At 35.4% G+C, this 24,923-nt stretch overlaps 1 protein-coding gene across 2 annotated transcripts in view; it reads right to left on the bottom strand.

Annotated features, from left to right (window-relative positions):
• LOC101430809 (transmembrane protease serine 11E) overlaps window positions 1-24,923 on the bottom strand; it is a 125,998-nt gene that overhangs the window by 19,007 nt on the left and 82,068 nt on the right. For both annotated transcript variants that reach the window (XM_071216213.1, XM_071216212.1), the window contains 8 exons: window positions 19,146-19,270; window positions 15,682-15,803; window positions 13,108-13,175; window positions 10,065-10,228; window positions 8,211-8,249; window positions 6,611-6,788; window positions 5,460-5,719; window positions 3,451-3,593 (listed from right to left, as the gene is read on the bottom strand). In XM_071216213.1, the coding sequence (XP_071072314.1) occupies window positions 3,451-3,593; window positions 5,460-5,719; window positions 6,611-6,788; window positions 8,211-8,249; window positions 10,065-10,228; window positions 13,108-13,175; window positions 15,682-15,705 (876 nt within the window). In that variant the 5' untranslated portion in view covers window positions 15,706-15,803; window positions 19,146-19,270. The remainder of the gene's footprint in view (window positions 1-3,450; window positions 3,594-5,459; window positions 5,720-6,610; window positions 6,789-8,210; window positions 8,250-10,064; window positions 10,229-13,107; window positions 13,176-15,681; window positions 15,804-19,145; window positions 19,271-24,923) is intronic.

Raw genomic sequence — 24,923 nt, 5'->3', positions numbered from 1 at the left:
CTCAACTTGTAGGGTGTCTGCTGTTAAACTGAAGGGATTGACTGGAAAGGAATGGGATCCTGAAAATTGGCATGGGGACATATATTTTGATAATGTTGGCTGTGGGGACATTGAAACCCTAAATGTTGCTGAGGTTTTGCCAGATAAACATGTAATGGACTGTTCTGAGGAAATAGCCACCTGATCTGTCCACCCTAATGAAACATCTTCTCAACCTCCAGTCTGCCCTGAGGAAACAGCTTCCTGACCTCCAGTCTGCCCTATGGATCCACCATTCAACCTCCTCCTGAAAAGAATAAATCTGTTTCAGGAGGTGAAACTGCAAAGGAATGCCCTGAAGTAACTGGCTTGTAAGAAACTTCTAATCCTTCTTGTTACCTACTGCCACCACTTCTACCTTCCTCCAGATCTATTATTAAAGTCCCAACAAGTCCCAAAAGGTAAGATACAAATTGTGACCTATGAGAAAATGCACTATACTTCAAAAGAATTGCATGGAGTTTTCCAATTTATATCAAAAGAAATCAGTGGAACGTATGTGGTAATGGAGATTAAGTGTGTGAGATAATGATGGAAAGAATATAAAGTTGAGTCAGGCTGGATTAATCGGTATGGACCCACTAAGTCCACTAACAATATAAATTTTTGGCAGAGTAACAGAGTCCTTTCCCATGGGGATCTGGCCTTTAAAGATGTATTATCTGTTAAGGTATGGACTCATTTGTGAATAGGATCTTCTGAATTCCTGTTTACATGTGGCCAAATTGAATCAGGGCAGGTCTTAAATCATATTATTAGATTTCTTTATATGCAGAAAAAAATCAGATGTCGAGAGTCAGAGAAAACTAAGGCCATATCCATGTGATGGAAACTACCAGCATTGGAAAGCTACTGACAGAGGGAAAAGGCATGGTGTTGTAGATGCCTTGATATGGGACTCCAGACCTCTAAAACCATGACCCAATAGATTTTTGTTTCTTATGCCAATCCATTTTGTGGTATTTGTCATAACAGCTTGGAAAAATAAGAAGCCTCAAGAGAAGCCTGCCTTCTCTAGTCAAAAAACCAGGAACAGGGCAACCTAGTGAGAGAGAAAACTGTTAGACAATAACCTCCCTACACCAGTCAAACACTGTAAAGACTGCAGCCCCACCCCACATCCACCCACAAGGGTCAATGGAGTGTCTAGATTTCTACCCTTATCAGGCTATAATGAGAAACAATCTCCCACCAGATTGGTATCAGGAAAGGTTGAGTGGAAAGCTAGACTTTTATCCCTCCTAAGCAGGAACTAAAGCCCTCCCTAATTCCCCTCTGACATCAGTAGGGATCAGGTGGGAGCATGGACTACTACTCCCACCCAGTGGTAATGAGGCACTCCTCTCCCCCTTAACTGCGGTGGCATAAACAAAGGGCCAGTGGAGAATCAAGGCTCTCACTACCACTCAAAGGTAATAAGACCGCCATGCCCATGGTGTTAGTGGAAGCCATGAGAGAGCAGTAATTTGGGTATCCCTATGCCTCCTAGCCAAGGTGGTATCAAAGAAGCCTAGTGGGGAGTTAAATTCCACCTCCATTTAGCAGTAACAAGGGTACTACTCCCAAATGGGGTGTCAAAGGAAGATCAGTGAGGAATTTGGTCTTTCACCCCCACCTAGCAGTAATGAAGTGTCACCCCTCTACTCCTGCCAGGAAGTCTACTTAAAACAGAAGATTTAAATAATTAAATAAGATCCAGAACCTCATAAAATAATAGCCCTGGGATATTTTTGAAAATCCCTTGTCACACCAAGAAACAGAGAAATCTCAATTTGAGTAAGAAAAGACAATCAACTGATAGCAACAATAAACTGACACAGATGTTGGAATTATCTGACAGATTTTAAAGCACTCATAAAAACTACTACCATTTTTGAAACAGTTACTACCATGCTTTAAACAAATGGGAAAAATAGAAAGTCTTAGCAACAAAATAGATATAAAGAGAACCAAATGGAAATCTTAGAACTAAAAAATACAATAAAAAAATATAAAACTCACTGATGGCTCAACTGCATAACAGAGATAACAGACAAAATAATTAATGAACTTAAAGACAGAATGATAGAAATCATCCAATGGAGTAGAAAAAAAAACAGAAGCTCAGGGACTTGTGATGCAATAACAAAAGATGTAACATTTTTGTCACTGGAGTTTTAGATGAAAAGGAGAAAGAAGATGGGACTGAAAAAGGATTTAAAAACAATGATAAAATATCCCAAATTTGGCAAAAGACATAAACCTAGGATTCAAAAGTTGAGAAAACCCCAAACAAGGTAAACCCAAAGAAAATTCATGCCATGACACATCTTAATCAAACTTCTGAAAACTAAAAGACAAAGAAAAAAAGATATTGATTTCAGCAAGAGAAATTATACTTCAACTATAGAAAAAAGACAATTTGCATGACAGTGTATTTCTTGCCAGAAACCAGGGAAGCCAGAAGGAAGTGGCACAACATTTTTAAGTGCTGCGAAGAGTAGACCTGTCAATCCTGAATACTATATCTGATAAAATTATACTTCAGAAATTAAGGGAAAATAAGGATTTTCAGTCAAAGAAAGTCTAAGAGAATTTGTCACCAGCAGAATTACCTTTAAAAATGGCTAAAGGAAATGATACAAGAAGAAATCTTAGAAAATCTAGAAAAAAGAACAGAAAAAGTAAAACTATAGTAAGTATAATAGATTCATCCTCTTGAGTTTCCTAAATTTATGTTTGACATTTGGAACAAAGATATATTCTGAAATGGTTCTCAATGTATATAAATTTAATATTTAAATTTATAATTATTAATATTTAATATTATAAGTAGGGGGTAAAGGGACATAAGGGGAGACAAGTTTTCTAGTCTATATTTTACTCTAACTAGTAAAATGTAGACACCAGCAGACTATAAGTTTTTATGTATAATATAATACCTAGAGGAACCACTTTAAAAATTCTACAAAGAGATCTAAAAACACTATAGATTATTTAAATGTAATTCTGGGGAAAAAGTAGTATGTAATTCTATTTATATAACATTTTACAAAATGATATAATTATAGAGATGGAAGAACAGATTAGTGATTGCCAGGGGCTAGGGACGTTGGGGAGGATAGAATTGGGTGTTTCTGCAGAGAAAGATATTTGTAGTAATGGAAAAGTTATCGGTCTTGGCTGTGGTGATGATTATAAGAATCTACACATGTGATAAAATGTCACAGAACTATACATACAGATTTTACCAATGTCAATTTTGTGGATTTTTTATTGTGCTATACTTAAGATGTAACCATTGGGGAAATTTGTTGAAGGGTACATGGGACTCCTTTCTACTATGTTTGCAACTTCCTATAAACATATAATTATTTCAAAATTAAAAGTTAACAAAAATTATGAGACATATTAACAGGTAAAACCACTTACTTGGCATGCATCCTTTTGTCCTTTCAAGGAGCCAGCACATAACATTCTAGGAGTTATGGCATCATTGTAAGCTTGAGGTTCGTTGCATATTTTAGTGTCTATGAAATCCACTTGAACTTGCCGAAGATGATTTTGACTGTTACCTAAAAGGAAAAAATAATCTTTGTGATTGCATGCACACATATATTTCATAAGCCTGGATAACATCTCATATAATTATTGCGTAAGGTGATAGTATAGAATCTCAGGATATGTATTTTTGAGATATAGTAAAGTGTGAAAAGATACAGCCCATCAAATTTCTTCCTAACTACTCTAAATGTAAAGTAAGATGCCTAGGAAAGAACTTCAAGTTGTTAAAATAACTTCTATTCCATTGCTAACCTTCAAAGAAAGTTGCAGGAAGGGAGACTGGCACTTTATGATTGTGATATTCATGGTTGGGTGCATTAATGCTCTCTAATCCACTATGCAGTTAATTCCCTAATAAGAAAAAATCCGTGGCTAGGAGACATATTTGTTCTTTCACACTCCTCACCAAACACCATTACAAAGTAGTAGTAATTTATAACAGTATCCTAAATCTTAAAGAAGTTCATGTGTTGTCTAAATGACTTTGTTCACTAGTAGAACCTGACTTGACCCAGGGCCGTATGATTAATCAACCACATATTTTGGCATAATCACATTCCCTTATTCAAATTCAATAAAATACCAAATTATGGAGATTCACACAGCAACCAAAAGAATATTGAATCCTCATCCTGGGAACTCTGCCACATTCACTTATGGGACAGCAAGAATCCCCCAAGTACTGGGGCAGTAACTAATGAAGGAGAAGGGATCATTGACAGACACTTGATATTGATGACTGTACTTATGAACATTTACTTTTAATTGAAACTTAGCCTAGTATTATAGGGTGCCTAAGCATTAAATCCTGAGAGCCTACTTATTGCTAAAATGTGGCCTCACTGTAAGCTAAGCTCAGTATCTGAATGCATTACCTTCCCCCCAACATGGGACATGACTCCCAGAGATACCTCCCTGGCAGTGAGGAATTACTACCAAGTGCCAACTAGCAACGTAACTGGAAAACGACCTTGAACAAAAGGGGGAAAGGGTACAGACAAATGAGTTTATGTAGCTATGAGACTTCAAAGTCAGGAGATCATCCCAGAGGTTACGCTTATGCACATTTCAGCAGGATCTCATTGACTGTCAAAGTAAATACTGTCTCAAATAGCAGGGCTCCTGAGGACTCTGGAGACATCCAGACAAGTCAGGAGTTTGGCACCCTGCCAGTGGGCCCTGCTTTGGAATTTATGTTCCCCAGTGTGACAGAGTTGGACTCAGTGTGGTTTCCCTACACATGGCTCTTCTGCCCTTTCTATTTGAACCTACAGTTAGTACTAGGGTTGATAGCTGTATGTTCAAAAGACATAAATCTTTGGGCTGTCCATGGGCCAGTTGGGTTCTAAATCTCAACAGACTTGCAACACCTATAGAGTAGACTTACTGTTATTCTACTATAGACTTATTGTGATTCTAGCAATGGAAGAACTTTTGTCATTGATGTGGAGGCAGTGGCCACTGGAGGTTCTGCAGGGAGGGAGAGGGAAAATAGGTGTAAAATGGGGGCATTTTTGGAAATTGGGAATCATTCTGAATGACACAGCAAAGACAGATAGAGGCCATTGTATATCTTGCCATAATTTACAAAATTGTGCTGGAGAGAGTATAAACCACAATGTAAACTATAATATACACTTAGTGGCAATGCTCCAAAATGTGTTCATCAGTTGTAACAAATGTACCACACTAATGAAGGATGTTGTTAATGTGGGAAAGTACGAGAAGGGTAGTGAGTGGGGCATATGGGAAACCCTATATTTTTTATGTAACATTTATATAATCTAAGTATCTTTTTAAAAAATAAAAAAAGTATACATTGAAAAAAGAAATCCAAATTTTATTACTATAATTTAAGCTGCTTTTCAGATTCTCACCATCATTTTGCAATGCTCCAAATCCTGTCACAAACATCTGATCACCTGGGTGGAATTCATGGGAAGCATCAGGGAGACAAATTCTATGTACTGTATTTGTGTAAGGAACTGGTCTAGAAAGCTCTGCCACAGAAATATCATAGTCATGTGATGGATAATTGTATTTTTCATGGACAATTATTCTCCTGAGGCCTTGTTTCATTTTTGGAGGCTTTATTGTTACTCCAAAGGAAGCAGTCCATCGGGCTGGGTCCTTATACCTGGATATTTAAAAGCAGAAGAATAAATTCCACTTTACCATAAAGTGTTTTTATATTAATCAATTTAGTCTACAGGTGTCAGTTTAAGATTTTCTTTTTAAAATTACAGTTTCTATGCATAGAAACAAACTTTCCAATCTGAAATTCAGACTCGGGGGTTAAATCACAAGTAGAAGTTCCGTGTACCCTACATGCTATGTACACACTCCAGATCTTAGGTCTAATGAAATTTGTGGACATCAGGACTCCATGGAGACATCCGGAAACAAATTCTATGCATAATGAGAGAAATAAATATATACTATGTATCCCATCTCCCTTATCAAAAATATGCACATTTCTCTGAAAATCAAGGCTGTACAATAATTTAATAATACTTTATTATAGAAGGTATGTTGTATAGTGTACATATTTTGACACTAGGTTGAAAGGGCTTCCATTCCTAGGAATACAGCAAGTCAGCCTATTCAGTTCTATAATTTGCTTCTTCCAAATTTCTTCATGCTGAATTATCTTTCTCAGTATATGAAATTGCCCCATTGGGATTAACCTTACAATCCACTCAGCTCTGACAGATTTGCAGCAGAGAGACATTGCTCTTCTCCTTGACCTCAAGTTCAAAGTCCTAAAATGACTTTAAAATTCCTATTTCCCCTGACAACCTATTGTATATTTATCATTTGAAAATGTGTCAACATATACTTTGATGTCATTTCCATTTGTGGACTATTAAATCTCTAAGTTCTAAGAGTTTCCTGCTTTCTTTGTGATGTATACATTTTCTTTAATTTCCACTAAATTTACCTCTCAAACTTCATGAAGTATGTTCTTCCTGTCAAGTCCCCAATTCATTTTGCTTACCACCATTCTACTGCAAGCTTCAGGACTTACGTTCTAAAGCAGTGAGCAGCACTCACGAGCCATGTGCCATTAATTAAAGTTGCTCCACAGCGATGGATCCCATCCCATTGAAGGCTAGCTTGCCATGGCCATTCACCCTCTTCAACCTCTGTTCCACCAACAATCCTGAGACTCTGATTTGTAGATTTATTCCTTCGTGTTCCACAGCCTGCCAAAAAGAAATGATTGGTTGGCTGTTGTTTTTAAGCACAAAAAATGATGGTACTGTGACGCAGATTTCTTGTACTTCTTGCTCCAATAGTATCAAATATCTTCTCTTGGTCTTACCTTTCCTTAAATGCTAATGTTTTATTTAGTAAACTACTACTCATCCTTTGAGATTTAAATCAGGTGTTACCTCCTCTAGGGAGCCTTTTTCAATTCTCAAATTGGATTGGTAATGTCCTTTGTAATGTTTCCCTAAAAAGAATAAATATGTGTACATATGTGCATATATATGTATGTATTTATATACATGCATACATATGTGTGTATGCATATGTCTGTGTATGTCCTTCTATATTGTTTATAAAAGGGTATCTCAGCCTTGGCAGTATTGACATTTAGGGCCAGATAATGCTTTATTGTGGGAATCTCTCCTGTAAATCATAAGATGTTTGTAGCATTCCTGGTCTCCAGCACTCCTCCCTTTCCCCCCAATCATGACAATAAAAAACATCACAGTGCCAAACATACTCTGGGAGTCAAAATTGCCCTTGGTTGGAAAACCACTGTTTTAAAATTATGTGTTCATACATTAGTTTCCTGCATTAGAGTATGAACTGCTTTAAGAAGGGATTATAGCTTGTTCATCTTTGTATCCCTACTGTCTAACACGGTATTACCATATGTTGGTACCCAATAGATATCGGCTGCAAGAACGTATGTCATTTAAGGAAGAGTATATCTTTTGGTTTTGTGTTTAGTTAAGTTATAAATTAACCAAATTCTGGGCAAATGAGTAGCACATTTTCTTCCACCCTTTAGGATAAATATATCAATGCGCTAATTACACAACTAGTAAATGTATTCTCCAAATCATGGTAAGACATTTAGTTATAGAGGGAGGGAAGTACTAGAACTAGAGTCAGCACTTTTAAAGTGTGGGTAAAGACATTATTTGGGCTTTCAGTAATTTCATCAATATTTATATGCCAACCCCATAACTGCCTGCTATTTCAGTAACATGGGTTCATTAACAGCAAAGAAAAATTTATTTAGGGTAAAATAATATGTTTCTTTGTCTAGTTGAAAAATACCAGCATATACATTATGGTTATATAATCTTTAGAAAACTTTTGCGAGTGTATGTTCTAGATATCTGAAATTGGAACATTGAGAAGTGAACTTTTTCCTCTTTTTTGATATTTGCACAACTTATTGTACCACAAATCTACCACAGATGTATCCACTTTAAAGTTCTCGCATTTTTGGCTCTTATTAGTAACAGATATAAGATAAAGCAACATGAGTTGTGCTCAAATCAAACTATTCTCTCTCTATACAACCAACAAAAATTAAGCCTACATTATCTAGGGTATTAACTTTATATATTTAGGTAATACAGTTTTAATAAACACACTAAACTTACAATTATTCAGGTAGTTGTCTGTTTCTGTCTCGTTGATTTCTGAAATACACAGAAATGGTGAATAGAGCAGGTTCAACACATTAGAATTCTATTATGTCTCTGAATACTTCAAATACTGAAAGGCTATTTAATTCCATTCTAAGATAGTTATAAAAGAAACAACATAGTTTATGATATGAATATTATGTTTATTACCTTGGGGAGAAGAGACCTGAACAGTGTTATTTTTAGCATTTTTAAAATTTGTATTTATTTCTTTGTTTTTATTAGAGAAAATGTAGTTTATAAAGGAATCATGCAGAAAATACAGAGTTTCCATATACCTGCTACTGTTACTAACATTTTTCATTAGTGTGATACCTTTGTTAATTTGATGATAGAATATTATTATAATAATATTATTACCTATAGTCCATAGTTTACATTAAGTTTCATTGCTTGTGTTGTACAGTCCTATGGTTGTTTTTCTTTTAAGTTTTATTCTAGTCATGCATATACCACCTAAAACTTCCCTTTTAACCACATTGAGATATATAATTTAGTGGTGTTAATTACCTTCATAATGTTGTAACCAAGAGTTATGAATCAACAAATAATTATGATTACGGAATCATTATATAGTTACCTTTTCACTTCCAGTATATTATAAAATTGCCAAAGGTTAATATCTGAAATTACTGAAACTGACTAGATGGACCTCACCCTTTGTATATGCTCATCTCCAACTAAAAATCTGCCATTGTGATGATTATTCCAGGCAGATTTTATCTTTGTATATGGTCATTTCTAATAAAGACCTGCTATTATGATTATTCCAGATTGATCTTACCTTGTAAATGAATATTTCTATTTAAATGGCAACCACTCCACCCTCTCATTTAAAGTCCATAAGAAAAACCTTGTAACTGACTCCCATTCTCTAACTCCCTATTCCCAGATGCCTTGATCTCTGATAATATCTTGTGATTGTAATAACCTTGTGACTCACACCCATTTCATACCCACCGTCATCCTGTTCAGTCACTTAATGTTTATTAATGAAGGAACCTGAGCCAGCCCCACCTCAATTAGCATAAACTGCTAAATCTAGATATAAAACTATCAGGATTATTGCAGTTTTGGGAGCCAGATTCGGGGCCCTTAGGACACTGGCCTCCTTTGCTATGCACAAGCATATAAATTCTTTCTCTCTTTGAAACCTCAGTGTCTCAGGAATTGGTTAATAAAGTACATCAGGCAGAAGAACCCATGTTTCACTTAGAATTAATGTTGTGCAACTATCATTACCATCCATTACCAAAATTTTTTCATTCACCCCAAACTGAAATTCTGTACCAATTAAGCATTAACTATTTTTTTGTTATTTTAAAATACCCTCGGACTTTTCAAATCGGTTGTAAAATATACTAAAATTAAATAGAAATAAATTATAAATCTTTCATTGGTAAATTGTCTAAGGGAAAAAGTTACAGAAAGGTATATTAATGACATAGTTACTTTGAAGGCAAAGGTGTGCATTCTCCCAGAACAGAAAATAGAAGCAATGAGAAAAACTAGAGGAAGATATAAGCTACTTTTCTCATTAATACAAGCTAGTGTGAAGGCCCAGTACAGAAGACAAAGCCAGGCTTAGGAGTCAATGACAGGCTTGCACAGGAGGCATAACTTTAGCGTATTTTTAAAAATTAAAAGACTTCATTAAGACCAATTTAGTTCCAAAGATATGTCCTGTTGCTCGCAAACCCCCAAATGAAAGGACATCCAAAAAAATATACATATCAGTGTCCAAGACCTACTCTAATCTTGAAACATTCTACGCAAGAAAAATAAAGTAAATAATAGAAGTAAACTTACTTTTAATTTCAATTGATTCAGGGTCTACTTTAGGGGGTCCCACAGCATCTTGCAACCTTTCCTGGAGAAAACGTTGAATATTTTTGTTTATGGTTTCAAGATCCTCAGTAGAGCGAAATCTAAAAATCAGCAGCATGTGAGCCAACAATCTATGTTCCTCTTGACTGTGGACAACCAGAAAAAATAAAAGTCGGGTTTTAAAGATACAGCCTAAAACACAATTTAATACCATAAACATCACAACCTTTTTTTCTTCATTCATTTGAAACACACAGAAATCCATAAGTATAATTTTAAAAGATCCAATTTGTTTCCTTCTATATTCCTGCTGTTGACCACATACAGAATCCAGCCCCAACGCAGCCAGTAAACTAATGTGCTCATGGTCTCTCTTACCACCAAGGGGTCCATCCACTTAAGTACATGGCTATTCATATATTTTATAAATTGCTCTGGTCAATCATTCAAAATTACCAAATGTAAGCATGTCAAATATGAAATCAACTGTGGTTTTAGCTTTCAGATTTAATTCTGAAATTAAATCAGACTTAATTCGTTTAAATCCAATGCTCGCTCCTAAATAACCTTCAGGCTCTCCTAAACAATAGCTAATCCTCAACTTGGCTGAATTATATTGATTTCATGTGATTGTATTTTCAAGAAAGGACATTATTTAACTTTATTGATATTTGTATGAGTTACTACCCTGGAAATACCTTAGAATCATCTTTCACTCCTTTCTCTCATTCTCTGTCAGCAACTGTACCCCATCCTTCCCATTGTTATCAAAGAATCCTACTCCTTACTATTTGTGGCATTAACCCCTATTCTCATATATTGTAGACAGGAATTTCAATTAGAACCTGTTTTTGGAGGGCAGATTTGTTTACCTATTATAAATACTCTATGCATTTCCACTCTTAGGGATTTAATCTTCAAATACTCTCTCATGTGTGCAAGGAAATGTATATATGTTCATTGTAGCCTTGTTTGTAAAACAGAAAAAAAGTAACAAAGTGTCCATCAAATGTTGGCAATATTAACAATGACACATACTTGTAATGAAATACTATATAGTCAAATAAAGGATGAGATAGATTTATACAGTCATTGGAAAGCTGTTAAAAATTAAATCTCTACAGGGATGTGTTATTTCTGGAAACAGAATTATAAGAGAGGGGGTTTTCATTTCTTGTTGTATTTAAAGCAGTATTATGTGAATTTTATATGATTTTGTAGTGCTTTTGTAATCTGAAAAAACAGGATTTCAAGAGATTATTACTATGCATCATATCTGCTTGCCATTCTCAGCAACTCTGTACCATCAATTATTTATTCTCTCTTCTATCTCTTAAACTTTACTGACCAGATGATAAAAACTAAAAGCAAGAAAAATCCTTTCTCTACTTAGCTATTCAATTTATTTCTTACCTTCTTATCACAACATATTTTCTTGAAAGGATATCAGTTGCACTCTGCCTCATATTTACCTCATTGCAGTCTTGCTTCTTCCCCATTCCATTCCACTGAATCATCTCTCCACTTGAACTTTAATGGCTTCCTACTTAACATATTCAATGGATTCTCTTCAGTCTTTACATTACTGCTGAGCACTCCCCATTTGAAACTTTCTCTCTCTAGCATCTGTGATGGGTCCCTCAACATTTTTCTGCTTTCTATTCTGCTCCTTCCAGGTCTATTTCCCAGATTTCTATTTCACTTCCATCCCTTTAAATATTGCTATTGTTCAAACTTTCTTCATTATTCTTTTCTTTCTTGCATTATTCTTTTTTTTCTGAAAAACCCTGTTTGCACCCATATTTCCAATAATACTTTGAGCTGCTGATTAAATTTATATTTTCAGCTGGGTTCCCTTTTCTCCACCAATTTAGACTCCTATAGAAGGCTCATATGGTCTACTAGTATCTCAATTCAGCATCTCTAAAACTATCATCTCTTTAATAAACTTGCTCTTCTTTATATTGCAGTAAAAGAAGAAGGAATAAGGAGAATCAAGACTACTGAGATGAAGAGATGAGCAAACTGGAAAGTGGTTTTGAAGACAGACTTGGTAAGACTTAGTTATTCATAAAATGTTGAGAGATCTGGAAAGTGAAGACTCTCTGATGACTTCCAGGTTTCTCATTAGTGTGATTGAGTTCTCCTTAAATTAGGAAATTTCCTATGGAATTGCCATGTGAAAATGTCCAGGGCAGGTACGTAGTTGTAGAAATAGGAAAATAGTTCAGACTGGAGATTTGGTTTTCAATATCATATGAAGTCATGAGAATGGATGAGGTTGCCTTGAGAGAGTGAATATGTAAGGAACAGAGAAGTAAATGTAGATCCATGAAAGAATAACACCTCAAACACCAGAGTTCAGAATTTTCAGGGAAAGTAGCCCCAGAGAAGTCAGCTGAGTAAAAGACTGAGAATTAACTCTTGATTTTTGTCTTAGAAATAACATTGGAAGGACTTCTTATCTTTTGAAAAAAAAAAAAAATTGTAAGACAATATATTATTTAAAAATCCTACCATAGTATTTGCTTAAAATGTTATGCTCTGAACTTGTCCATCTAGTAAGCAGTCAATTAGCAGATATGAGATCTTCTTAGCCAGGTGTTTAGAGCAGAAAGGGTTGGAAATGGAAGAAAGCAAAGAAAACTGATGAAGAGAAGAACCAATAGCTGAAGACAAACTTCATCTACTATACTATTTTAAATAAGCACTACTTGCTGTGAAACCAAGGGATATGGGCTAGATCCCTATTTGTTCTAGTTAGCATTTTCCAAAGAACAATTCTATAACATAGCCACCAACTGCACCTCTGTCACCGCAATTATCTTGCAAATGCTCACGTTTTGGCTTTAGAGAATGAGTGAGACACATTGTAACCCATGACTTATATAGAACAGGTGCCAAATAAATGTTTGTTGAATTAAATTGCATCATATCATAACAGTTCAAAATGTATTTATTACTAACCAGATTAACAGCTTTGGCTTTAAATTATATCAGAAATAAGCATTTTAGATCTACATACCTGAATTTGATAACGTGAGACTTAACAAAATCTCCCCTTATTGGAGATTTATGAAATGCATTTTTCACCTGTTTCAAAAATATTCAACATATGTTAGTAAGAGCACTTTTCTGAAATCCATCAAGTTCATTCAAAGTTCTATGCATTTAAAGCAAAACAAAGTGAAAAAAACCATTGACTGGCATTTCGTGATGTACTGAACTTGAAGAATCTTGAGGAATCTCTTTTGATATTCTACACAGTGATTTCAACTGAACTCTGCCTTAGGAATTATAGGAGCTGGAGAACCATAGTGGGACCAGGAGTGACATCTCCTGTGCTAAACTCAAAGAGAGACAAAAGATAATGAAAAACTGGTGGTGTTTTTTTTTAAAGAAAGTAAGCATTCTTATCCTAAGACAAGAACTACTGCAGGTGGAAAAGGAGATGAAATAATTCTGCCAAGTGATTGCTGAGTCATAAAAATGAGTAGGTGACAGGGTCATATAGTTCCCAAACCTGTTAAATTGCTGCCAAGTGTCCTGGCATAATCTGTCCCCAGTTCAGCACTTGAAAATTCTCTTAATAAAAGGCCCATGTTTCCTGGAATGTTGGCCTAACACGTCCTGTATTAAGTTTATTCTAATAAGGTAAAAGAAGATGTTTTGTGAAGATATTTTCCACTATTGTAAATAAGAATTCTAGCCAGCTTAATTTTTAAAATAAGGAGTCAAGGTAAGGGAATGTTTTCGGTGTGTTTATATTTATTAACACAGTTACTCCAAGCTGGTCACTGACTAAGAGAAACAATGAAGCTTCTTATTCTTTCTTATAATTCATCCACACTTGGGGTCTTTTATAATTATGGATAGTTCCTGTAATTATCATGCAAATCAGTGCAATACAAATAAGTCCCCTAAATAGAGCTTTTCATAATAGATAACAGTATTCAATTGGAAATTTTTATTTAACAGTTTATTTTTTCAACAAATAAATTGAGTTTGTAGTAAGATGTTCTGCTTATATTCCTTTAGGTTTAAATCAATCTAGACTTTATAAAATTTATTTTGGTGAATGGCACAGAGTACGAGAAAAATTATTCCATCTTTTCTCACCTATTTAGCTCCATTTCCTATCCTTTAATCTTTCTTATATATACATATAAAATATATATCTAATTATCAAAAATTTAATCTTAGAGAAGAGCTTCTTCCAATAGCTCCTTGATTTTGTATTTGCAGTTTAACACTGCCAGGATTTGGCTTTCTATTCAGCAAACTGGCTAAATCCTCAGCTTTCCAGCCTTATAGCCAAGATGTCACTGACATTCTGTTCTTATTCAGGATATTGACACTGGATATTGGAAATTAATCTAATGGCATAATTTTCATATGAAAATATTTGTCCAGAATAAATAAAGGGTGTTCCAAATGACAAATTGCTAGCTAGTAGATGGTACTAAAACTAGTTTTCCTGACTACTAGTCTAGCGTTTTTCTCATCACGTCATGCCACCAGTTATACCATAGACTATCAGGCACAGTCAACATTATTCTTTAAGTAATCCAATAATGACAAGAAGTTGTCACCCATGCTCTTGCTTGTTGGTCTATACTGCTCATTCTTTCAGTTTCTTAAATATTTTGTTCATCCCTCTGGATGCTGCCTTAAGGACAGAGAGTTATATCATGATTTTCCTATAGGATTGTGCACCAAAAACTGGTCCAGGGTTAGATATTTTCAAATACTAAAATACTATTCAGGTTTGTGTCTGAATAGTTTTAATCTTGAGCTCTTTCATTCAGAGTCTCCTATTTAGGAAGTCTTGGTTATAACAACCATATTTTGGGCCACCCTTACATTCCCAGAATTTCTTGCCTCAGCTCATCAAGAGTACCATTAGGTTAGGAACGGTGAAAAGGAGGTGAATAAAGGAATAGCTAAAGGTCACACTTGGTTCAGCCTTGCCAGGTATACCCTTCCAGGTGGAATATTGTCAGTTTTGTTTTATATTTCTTAGGAAGGGCCTCCTTCCCATTTTGCAAAGATATGAAAATATCAGTTGAATAGGGAGTGGATGTGGCTCCAGTAGTTGAGCAACTGCCGCCCACTGTTTGGTTCCCAGTAACTCCTGAAAAGACATAAACAAACAACAAGCAAAACAAACAAAAAGCCAACTCAGGAAAGTCAATGTGGCTCAGTGATTTGAGTGCCAGCTTCCCACATATGAAGTCTCAGGTCAATCTCTGGCCCTGGGTACCTCAAAAAACAAAGAAACAAACAAACAAACAAACAAAAAAGCAGTTGAATAGATGCTTTAGAACAGGGATTCTTAACAAGGAGTTCATGTACTCGAATTTAAATTCAAAAAATACTTTATTCTTCTGAGGACGTGTTGGTGTGGGTGTGATATATTTATCAAATAATACACAGTATAGTGTGGACTTAGTAAGGGGTCTGTGGTTTTCACCTGACTGGCAAGGTGGTCTGTGGAACAAAAAAGGTTAAGAACCCCTGGTTTAGAAGCTATGATATTAAAATTATGGTCACAATGCAATAACAAATGCCCCAGAAAGGGAGGAGAGAAAATGCTTACCATTGATTCAATTTTCTGGCTCATTTCTGTGAAATTTTTAGAAGCTTCTTGTCCAAATTCATCATATAGTTTATCACTAGTGAATGATAGTGTGACATAATAATTGTATGTCTTTCTTTGATCTATAAAGAAAGAGGCAAAGCCCATCAAATATATTTTTTTTACCAGATACATATAACTCAGTATCATTTCCCCATTTGGCGGTCACTAGAAAAACTACACCAGGTCATCAGTTCTATCATACAGCCTCTGGACTTGCTAGATATCTCAGAATAAAAGGCAACATCATTCACCATAAGAAGATTTAGTGTGCTAAAGCTGTAAGGAATGCCTAGTATTTCTGGGGGATTATATATACATTTTACTATATATTATACTATAAGCTCTACTTATGCGGTGTCCACTCTTGTTATGCCACAAGAAGCAGCAAGTCACGTCATCTGACCCCACAAACAGGAAAGAGTTCAGAAGCTTCCCAAGAGTGACTGCATTTTTAACATTCCAAAAACAGATTTCCCCCAATCCAGTAAAATACATATAAATTCTGACCACAAGGGGTCAGGCATGAGAAACTTTACTTTGGCTAAAGAAGATGAGAGTAGGGATTCAAATTTCAGGGGAGGTCAATAAATAGGAAGATTGGGGAGTTAGGGCTGCCACCTGGCATAACCCCTCCAGGGATACTTAGTTTCACCTGGCTCTCTAGTTACTCCAATTATCTTCTCCCACTAGCCAAAGGGGTTTGTTTGCTTGATTTTTTTAGCCACTGCCTCTGCTTGCAGCCCACATCTTTGGCTTACTAAAGAGTTGAATGCAGTATATCTCTTCTTCTACCCTTTTGTACCAGAAGCAAAAAGAGACCTCAGAAGATTCATTCATTCTTTCATTCATCCATTAAACAAATATGAATATGGACTACGCTTTCTGAGAGAGGCGCTGTACCAGGCATTAGAGATTCAGTGATGATCAAGACAATGGAACATGGCTATTTGAGGATAATGGAGTATGCTTTATCCAATTTAATTTCTCTTCTCCTGTCTCCTTCCCATTCTTTCTCTCTTCACTTAACCTCTGAGATGAAGGAAACACATTGTGCACCTTTGTGCATTATCCACATTTAATAGTTATGGAAACTAACCTGCATATGAACTTAATAAAAAAAGTTACAACTACAAGGCCAGGAAAAGAGCTCCTCTATACATGTACTGAAAAGCATTTTATATATATATTTTGAATCTGGTCATTTTTATAAAAGTAATAGAAAGTAATAGAATGCTGCTTTTCAAACGTCAGTGAGCAAATGAATGAACCTGGGATCTTACTACAATTCAGGTTCTAGTTCAGTAGGTCTAAAGTTGGACCCAAGATTCTGCTTTAATAACAAGCTCCCAGGTGATGTTGATGTGGCTGGTACCTAACTACACATTGAATAGCAAGGTTCTAGAAAGGAGGAGAACATACTTTTCTACTTCCTTAGATCTGTTTTCTTAAATTATTAAGCTAGGAAATTGCCATTTGTATAGGCCAAAAGTGGTCAAATATGGACAATTTCATATAGTTCAGCCTAATGAACAACTTACTATCTGTAATCAATATTTTACTTTGTTCTAAATATCCAAACAGGCAACCCAATGTCAAAACATATCCCCACTTGGCAAAATTATGTGGCATGTGTAGTTATTGAAAAATATTGTTGGGAATATTAATAGAAAAGTAAGAAAAATAAGGATGAGTATAAATTTGTTGAAGATTTCCTAACAGGTTTGTGATTCCATACCCGGAATGACATTCTTTATAACATATTCACTTCCTGCCAGTCTAATTACAAAAAGAGCAAAAATGCACCTCCAAATGCCCTTGGACATGTACTGTACATGCAATTCTGTGTTTCCTAGGCTTTATGAAATGAGGGCCAAAATAACTTTTCCCCAGGTTTGATCACTTTTATCTGTACCTCTGTTTCTGTACTGATTCAATTGGTTTGGTTTATTTTGTTTATCTTGGCATGCCAGCTCCTAAATGGTCATGGTCATGGTCATGTGTTATGTCTATTATAGTCTTAGTTTACATACCAAGGAACAGAGGACTGGTAATAAACACAAGACAGTAAGACTAGTTAGAACAACTGCTGTTTATTCAGGTGTGCTGTGGGGACATGGAAATTGAGTTCCATATTACTCAGCTAAGCAAACAAACAATAGGATCCAGACACAGGAGTACTGGAAGTAAACACAGTTTACTAGAAAAATCTTGCCAGCTTTCCATTGTATGCATAAAAGGCATACGAAACTTAGCTTGGAAAGTGCCGGAGGAGACATAATAAGGAGAAATTTCTCTCACTGAAGTGATCAGACCCCTCGTAGTTCTAGGAATTCCTCATGAAGTTAGATACACCAAAGCATGCCCCAAGAAAATATCATAGGTATTATTCACTATTCAATAAGCATCTAATAGGTGACATGGTTTTGCATGGAAATACAAGAGTGAATAAAGCACAGTCCTAGCCATCCAAATCTTTGCTTTAGTTATATTTCCTTAAACTACCCAGTAATGATCCCTTTATTTATAAATTGTGGTTGGACTTGTGCCTGATGGTGGAGGAAGACAACCAATTTGCAATATCACCATTTCTCTTGATAGGAAAGCAACTTCTCCAAATTTCCAATTAAATTAGAACCATATAATTAGCTTCTTTTGTTACAGGGTCTTGAACACCAAAGCATAATCTACTCACAGAGGGAGATAGTAATCCAACAGATCATAGTTGAGTCAACTAATCAAAACCGGAGGCACAGTAGAAGGAAACTTCAGAAGAGTTGTTTTGAAGTACCCAGGAGACCATTCTAACAAAATCACAACTGTGGCTCATCTAGCAAGGAGGTACATGATTACCACAGAATGAGTCTCATTATAATTAACTTTCTCAGCATAGTCTGTCCTCTTTAATCACTAACAATAATGTGCCAAGAAATAGGCAATTATCAACAATATAGCATAATAAGCATTTGTCCAACTTACTCGTATAGAACACACTAGTTCTTCTCTCTGCTCCTATATTGTGTAATCAATTTTCTGGCTGTCAGGATTTCAATTTCTGGAACTATTTTAAGTCAGGTGATTTCCCTATGACCTTAAATATCTCAAAACATTGGACTCTAGGAATCCTACATGCCTCCATTCCTTCCCTTGTTGAAAACTGGATTATCACTTAATAACTAATTTTATTATTATGAAAATCAGCATGCTTTTCCCAGCAGGAAGTATTGCTACATCAATGACAGAAAAAAATCCTTCCTGACTTGTGAGAATTGAATGACAGACAAAGCAGATAAAAAGTTCTTTATACCAGCTATGCAAATGAAATATAGTAATGAATGAATAAGCCAGAGGCAAATCAAAACAGGGACGGTAAGTGAGGAAATATTTGGGTTAAATCACATGATGACAGCACAGCTCATACTTACTGTATCTCACATAATGAACAATGAGTCCAATGCACACTGCCAGAACAATCAAGGATATAAAGGCGATAAGGCCAGTAACCCAGGGCTCCAAATAAATTCTTTTCCTGGCCCTCACCACAGCTGGCCTGAGAAAGAAAGCAAATAGATGTTATATCACAATGTACATTGTGTCCACTCCTTAGGCAAGGCAGACATTTCTAAGGAATAAAGCACATTCAGTTAGATGGTTGTGTAGTTTCTCAGTTTAGAGCACTTCCCTGGCCCAAAGCATCCTGAATCCAATCCTGGCTCTGGTTGCACGAATTTAAACAACTAATTTAAATTTTCTGAGCCTCAGTTTCCTTCCATAAAATGAAGATGAAAATAATATTATCTACCTCATAGGATTATTGTGAGGATTTTAAAAATGACTATATATAAAGTACTTTTAACAGTACCTTGTGGAAAGCGGATGTGGTGCAAATAATTGAGCTCCCGTCTACCACATGGGATGTCCCTGGTTTGGTTCTTGCTGCCTCCTATAGAAGACAGTGAGCTGACACAACAGGCAGGTATGGCAAGCTGGTGCAACAAGATGTTGCAACAAAAGACACAGGGAGGAAAAACATGAGAGATACAACAAAGCAGGGAGTGGAAGTGGCTCAAGCAATTAGGTGCCTCCCTCCATATCAGAGGTCCTGGGTTCAGTTCCTGGTACCTCCTAAAGAAACAAGGAAGACAAGAGACATAGCAAGTGCAAAACATCGAGGGGTATAGAGAAATAAATAAATAAAATAAATCTTAAAATAAAATTTTAAAAAATGCCTTGTATATAGAAAGTGCTATGTAAATGTTAGGTATTATTTATTCAGCTGGCTATGTTCAAGATATTGAGTTACATACTACAGGAGCTACTGAAATGTTTAGAGCACTGTCTCTAGTACTCTAGAAGCTTAAACAGCCTGTCAGTTTACAGCTTGAATCATACCAGTTTCCAGACAGAGTTTCTAATTCTGCTCTCTTTCTACTACTTTATTTCCAAACCAAACTTTGAGAATACACATAACAGATAACCAGAGGCTTCCTTCTAAAGAACCTCAGTTTTCTAGAAATATTTACCTCTAAACTATGTAAATTCTTTCTGCATGAGATTCCCTCAACCTCTTCCAATTGTTCTGCTTCCAAAAACATATTACTGAAAAATGTTGACCAACCTGGTTTTTTTGATAGTATTCCTTTATTGCCAAGCAAACACAAAAGCTACAGAAAATAAAAGAGTAAATCCAAATTGGCTAAAGAGTTTGAAGATGATACTGTTTTATTTTGTTTTTTAATTTCTTGAATAGCACCAGTGGCATGCATTTCCTATTTCCAGAGCTCTACCTGTCTCGACTGTGAGGACAGGAAAGAAGGTATGGTCTTAACGTGATGGGAGCACTGGGTATTAAATCAGAATAAATAGGATTCTAAGCAGCTGTTTCCTTACCAGCTCTCCAATTTGGGACAAATCATTTAAAATCTAAACTAAGTTTCTCCATCAGCCAATTAGAGACAGGATAGCCATCCTGTCTAAAGCACATGGTTGATTGTGAGACACAGAATGAGATCATGGATGTGAAAACTTCTTGCAAACTGCAAAGGACTTTATAATAAATAATTCTTGTTTATAGAAATCAAGAGAACAGGAAGTGAGAATATCGTATTGGTTCATACCACATCATTGCCCCAACCTTGGCTCAGCAGGGAACATTGTCACAGAAAACAATGATGTCATCATCAGTACATGACTGTGCCCCACTGAAGGCTCCAAGGACTCTTCTTGGCATCCTCCCTTCTCTTTGATATTCCCACTAGGCTGTAGCCAGGGAAACAATATCTTCCTCTCCCCAACCTCTTCCATGTACAATCCTCCCTTGAGTGGGATTCCAAGCACCTGTTCCTAGAATGGCAATAACTGTAATATAAAAAGGCTTCTCTAGGAAGAGGCTATTTTTTTATGTGCAAGAGTGGCTAAGAAGTTCAAAACTGACTCCTGTTTCTTCATCCCTGAATGCTTGCTGTTCATCTGTTTCAGAAGAAAGGAGATGTGTATAACAGAAGTAAGCAAAATGGGGAGGAGAGAGTGGGGAAGGGATGCAGGGAGGGTAGGTCTTCTCAACTAATCTCAAAGCATACCAGTTGAAGAAAATGAATTTGTAATTGTAGGAAACATGATAAATTTATCAGACGTATATGATTGATATGTAGAATTGCAAAATATAAGACAGAAGTTCCATTTTTTCTGCAATAGTTTATATCAAGAGCACAAAGTAAAACAAGGCAGTCATTAAAAATATTGATGTAGATCAATATTAACATGAAAAATGTTAATTATATATTTTAATGAAAACATGTTTCAGAATAGCATGCATTCTGTGTTCCAGTTTTTGTAAACAATAAAACTACGTATGTATGTGCATAGAAAAATATATATACAGGGATTCACCAAACTATTAATAGTAAAGAATGGAATGGCAGAAACAAGAGAGAAACTTTCATTTTTATTTAAATATTTTTAAGGTGGATTTTTTAACAATAAAAACATGGATATTTACTTAGTAACTGGTCCCAGTTTGGCATACAGTGTAGAAACATTACTTCTTTTTTGCTTAAGCATTTGAATGACTGTAAATGCTTTGAAGTCAATTTAAAAAGTACCAAGTTATAAATAACAAGGACCCCCAAAAATTTTCATACTGAGATTGTAAGTAAATGTCAATTCTATGTTTCCTATAAGTTGATTAAAATGTCTGGGGAAAAAATGGCTAAAACTTTTTGCATCTTTGCATGAATTTATTACTTGATGTAATAATAAAGCTTATTTTCATTAACCAAAAAAAAGGCACAGCTTTTGAATGAAAAAAGAAAGGGACTTATTAAATGGGGGAAAAAATCATGGAAGATTATATATGTCTTTTAACGTACATCCCATCACCATCCTGTAAGATGTACCAGTGGTACCCTCATTTCTTGATCCTACCTCCCACAACTATTTTAGTGAACCTACATTTTTGATGGCTTCGAAGGAGAGGGAAAAAAATCCAGTCAAAAATGCTTTGAATAGAAATTAAGAGAGTACACTTTTGAGTTCTGCCACAAAGTTTTTTATAGTGTAGTTTTGTACCAGTAGATTCAATTTTCTCTTTTATTTTCTCCACATGAAAAACAGGAGTAATAATTCTAGATACCTCCTGACAAGCTATATAGAGATAAAAAGTGAGGGAGTATTTTAGTACTTTGAGCTTCCAAGTAGAAAAATCATTGTTCAAATAGCAGGACTATTATTATCATCATCATTATTTTAATTATTAATAATAATGGTAAAGATCACATTACTGAGATCTCTTCCCTTCTGAATCTGAATGGCACTTCTTTTCAATGACATATCATCTTTAAAAATAGTGCTAAAAAAGAAAAGCAACAACAACCCCAGAAAGGGAGGGGGGAAAAGGTACTAACCCAAACCGACCTCATGGCAAGCACTGGAGATTGATAAATCAAGACTCACAGTGCCTTTAAAGAAAAGTTTACCCAAGCAAGCACCCATACACAACACCACCATGTGCTGATTAGTAGTGGGTCCCAAACTGCTCGTCTTTCATGGTCATAAACAGATCTGATATTCTCTCATATCGGTTTTACCAGCTCAGTCCAGTTCAACTTTTTTGGAATGAGCCATGCACAATATCTGTAAAGTTGTTGGTTCCAAAGCATTATTGTCAAGTACTTAATCCAAGGGCCAGCAAACATTTTCTGTAAGGGACCAGATTATATATTGTAGACTTTATGGGCTATATAATCTGTCACCAACTACTCTGTTGTTAAAGAGCAAAATCTGCCATAGAAATGGAAAAACAAATAAGCATGGCTGCATTCCAGTAAAACTTTTTATTTCTCTACACTGAAATTTGAATTTCATATAATTTTCAATTGTCATGAAATATTTTTTATCTTTTGATTTATTTTCAACCATTTAAAGATGAAAAAAAAATTAACCTTAGCTCTAGGGCCATACAAATATAGGTGGTGGGCTGGGAATTGTCCATGGGTCATAGATTTCAACCCGACTTAATCAATAGCCTACAAGTCAATCCGTACTATGTTTGGACGCTATAATGATCTTTCCATTTTCCAGTCTCACAGGATGGCAAATCTAATGAAGTCTGTCTCCAATTGTATTGCCACTGATCATGTTCTGTCATCTCTCACTAAAACTTGTCCTGTACCTTAATAACAGGTTTCTCTTCTGCTTCCAAGTTATGAATCATTCTCTGTTACTGTAAGCTTTCTAAATCTGATAAGCAATGGCTCCAAATACTAGAAACCCAAGCGGCCTCTGCCTGATATTTCCCTTCTTTCCCACCAGCCAACTTACTGCCTTTGCTCATGCTGCCTCCTATGTGGAGTCACTTAGAGTCTACTCTTTGCTTGCATCATATAAGCCTGTGTATCTGTAAGAGCCAGTTCAAAAAGTCCCCTTTACTTGTCAGATCTACTCACTTCCATATATCACTTTGAAGTATGAATTCTGAACAACTTGGACATGGAGTCTAAGCCTTATTTATCTCTGTATTCTTGAACACATGTTCATGGTGTTCAAGAAATGTCACAGAGTGAACTGAATTGAAGTTGACCAAACCAAATGGGACAGACCATTTGCCAGTGCCCTAATAACAGTGTTGAACTCTCTCAAAGCACTTATGGTCCATCTTAGCCCTTGGGAAAAAATTGGGAATATTACTCACAAGGAAAAACAAGTCAGACATTGTGAAGAATAATTAATAGTGAGGTGAAGCCTGATTTTCAAGAAAACATTTATGTAATGATCAAGTTTTGTAGTTAATATTTCTATTTCACTTGTATTGAGCATACGTGATTTTCCAACTGTGTATTTGGTTTGTCTACCCTAAAAGTGTTATCATAGTACAGTGCCAAAAGAAGAGTGCAAGTAAGGGAACATTTATTTCAGGAGATATTATTTGGGGGCATTGAATTTATATTATGATATTAAAACAAAAGCATAGAGAGAGAAACCACAGCCCAGTACATTATGATTTTGCTAATTCCCTAAATCAGTGCCTAAGATTTACAAGTTGAATTAATAAATATTTATTCAGGATGTATTATGTATTTGGCACCAGCTTGTTCTTTATCCCAAAGGACTGTCCTTGTTTGTCCTATCTACACAACTACTTGGATTTTTTTCCTCTGTGCAAAGCTCATACCAGCAGCCATTTGTCAGACCTTCATTACTTCACATACTCTTGAGAACAAGAATATAAAAATGTTCAAGATGGAACTAAAATTTTGTAAATGTGTGCATGGATTACTGCTGTTTAAAAAAAAAAACAGAGAAGTAATACTAGTAAAATGCTTCTTATAAAAATGCAAATAATATATTTCTATTCGGTCCAATGATACACAAAACACATCTATAAAGATTCTGATAACATAGCAAGGTCCTTGAACTGAATTATAATGTGTGCACTCATTGCAGTGCTAATTATGGATAATTCTCAAAGAGAAGTAACAATTATAACAAGGGAGGTTATCTAATTACCACACAACTGTTTCCATTTTCTTTTTATATCACTGAAAGAAATGATGGGCAGCTCATTGTTTTTATTATAAATTTTTTACTTATATCATACTTTTTTCAAGATTTGTTTATGGATATATAGACTAGAAATGCATGGTATTAAAATAAATTTATGGATGTAAAAATAAAGCAAAACAAGTGAAAACAAAATGAGAATAATA

The sequence above is a fragment of the Dasypus novemcinctus genome, chromosome 1 (assembly GCF_030445035.2).
Source record: "Dasypus novemcinctus isolate mDasNov1 chromosome 1, mDasNov1.1.hap2, whole genome shotgun sequence".
Taxonomy (NCBI): domain Eukaryota; kingdom Metazoa; phylum Chordata; class Mammalia; order Cingulata; family Dasypodidae; genus Dasypus; species Dasypus novemcinctus.
The sequence above is the reverse complement of the archived record's forward strand: the minus strand, read 5'-3'. Positions and strand labels throughout refer to the sequence as shown.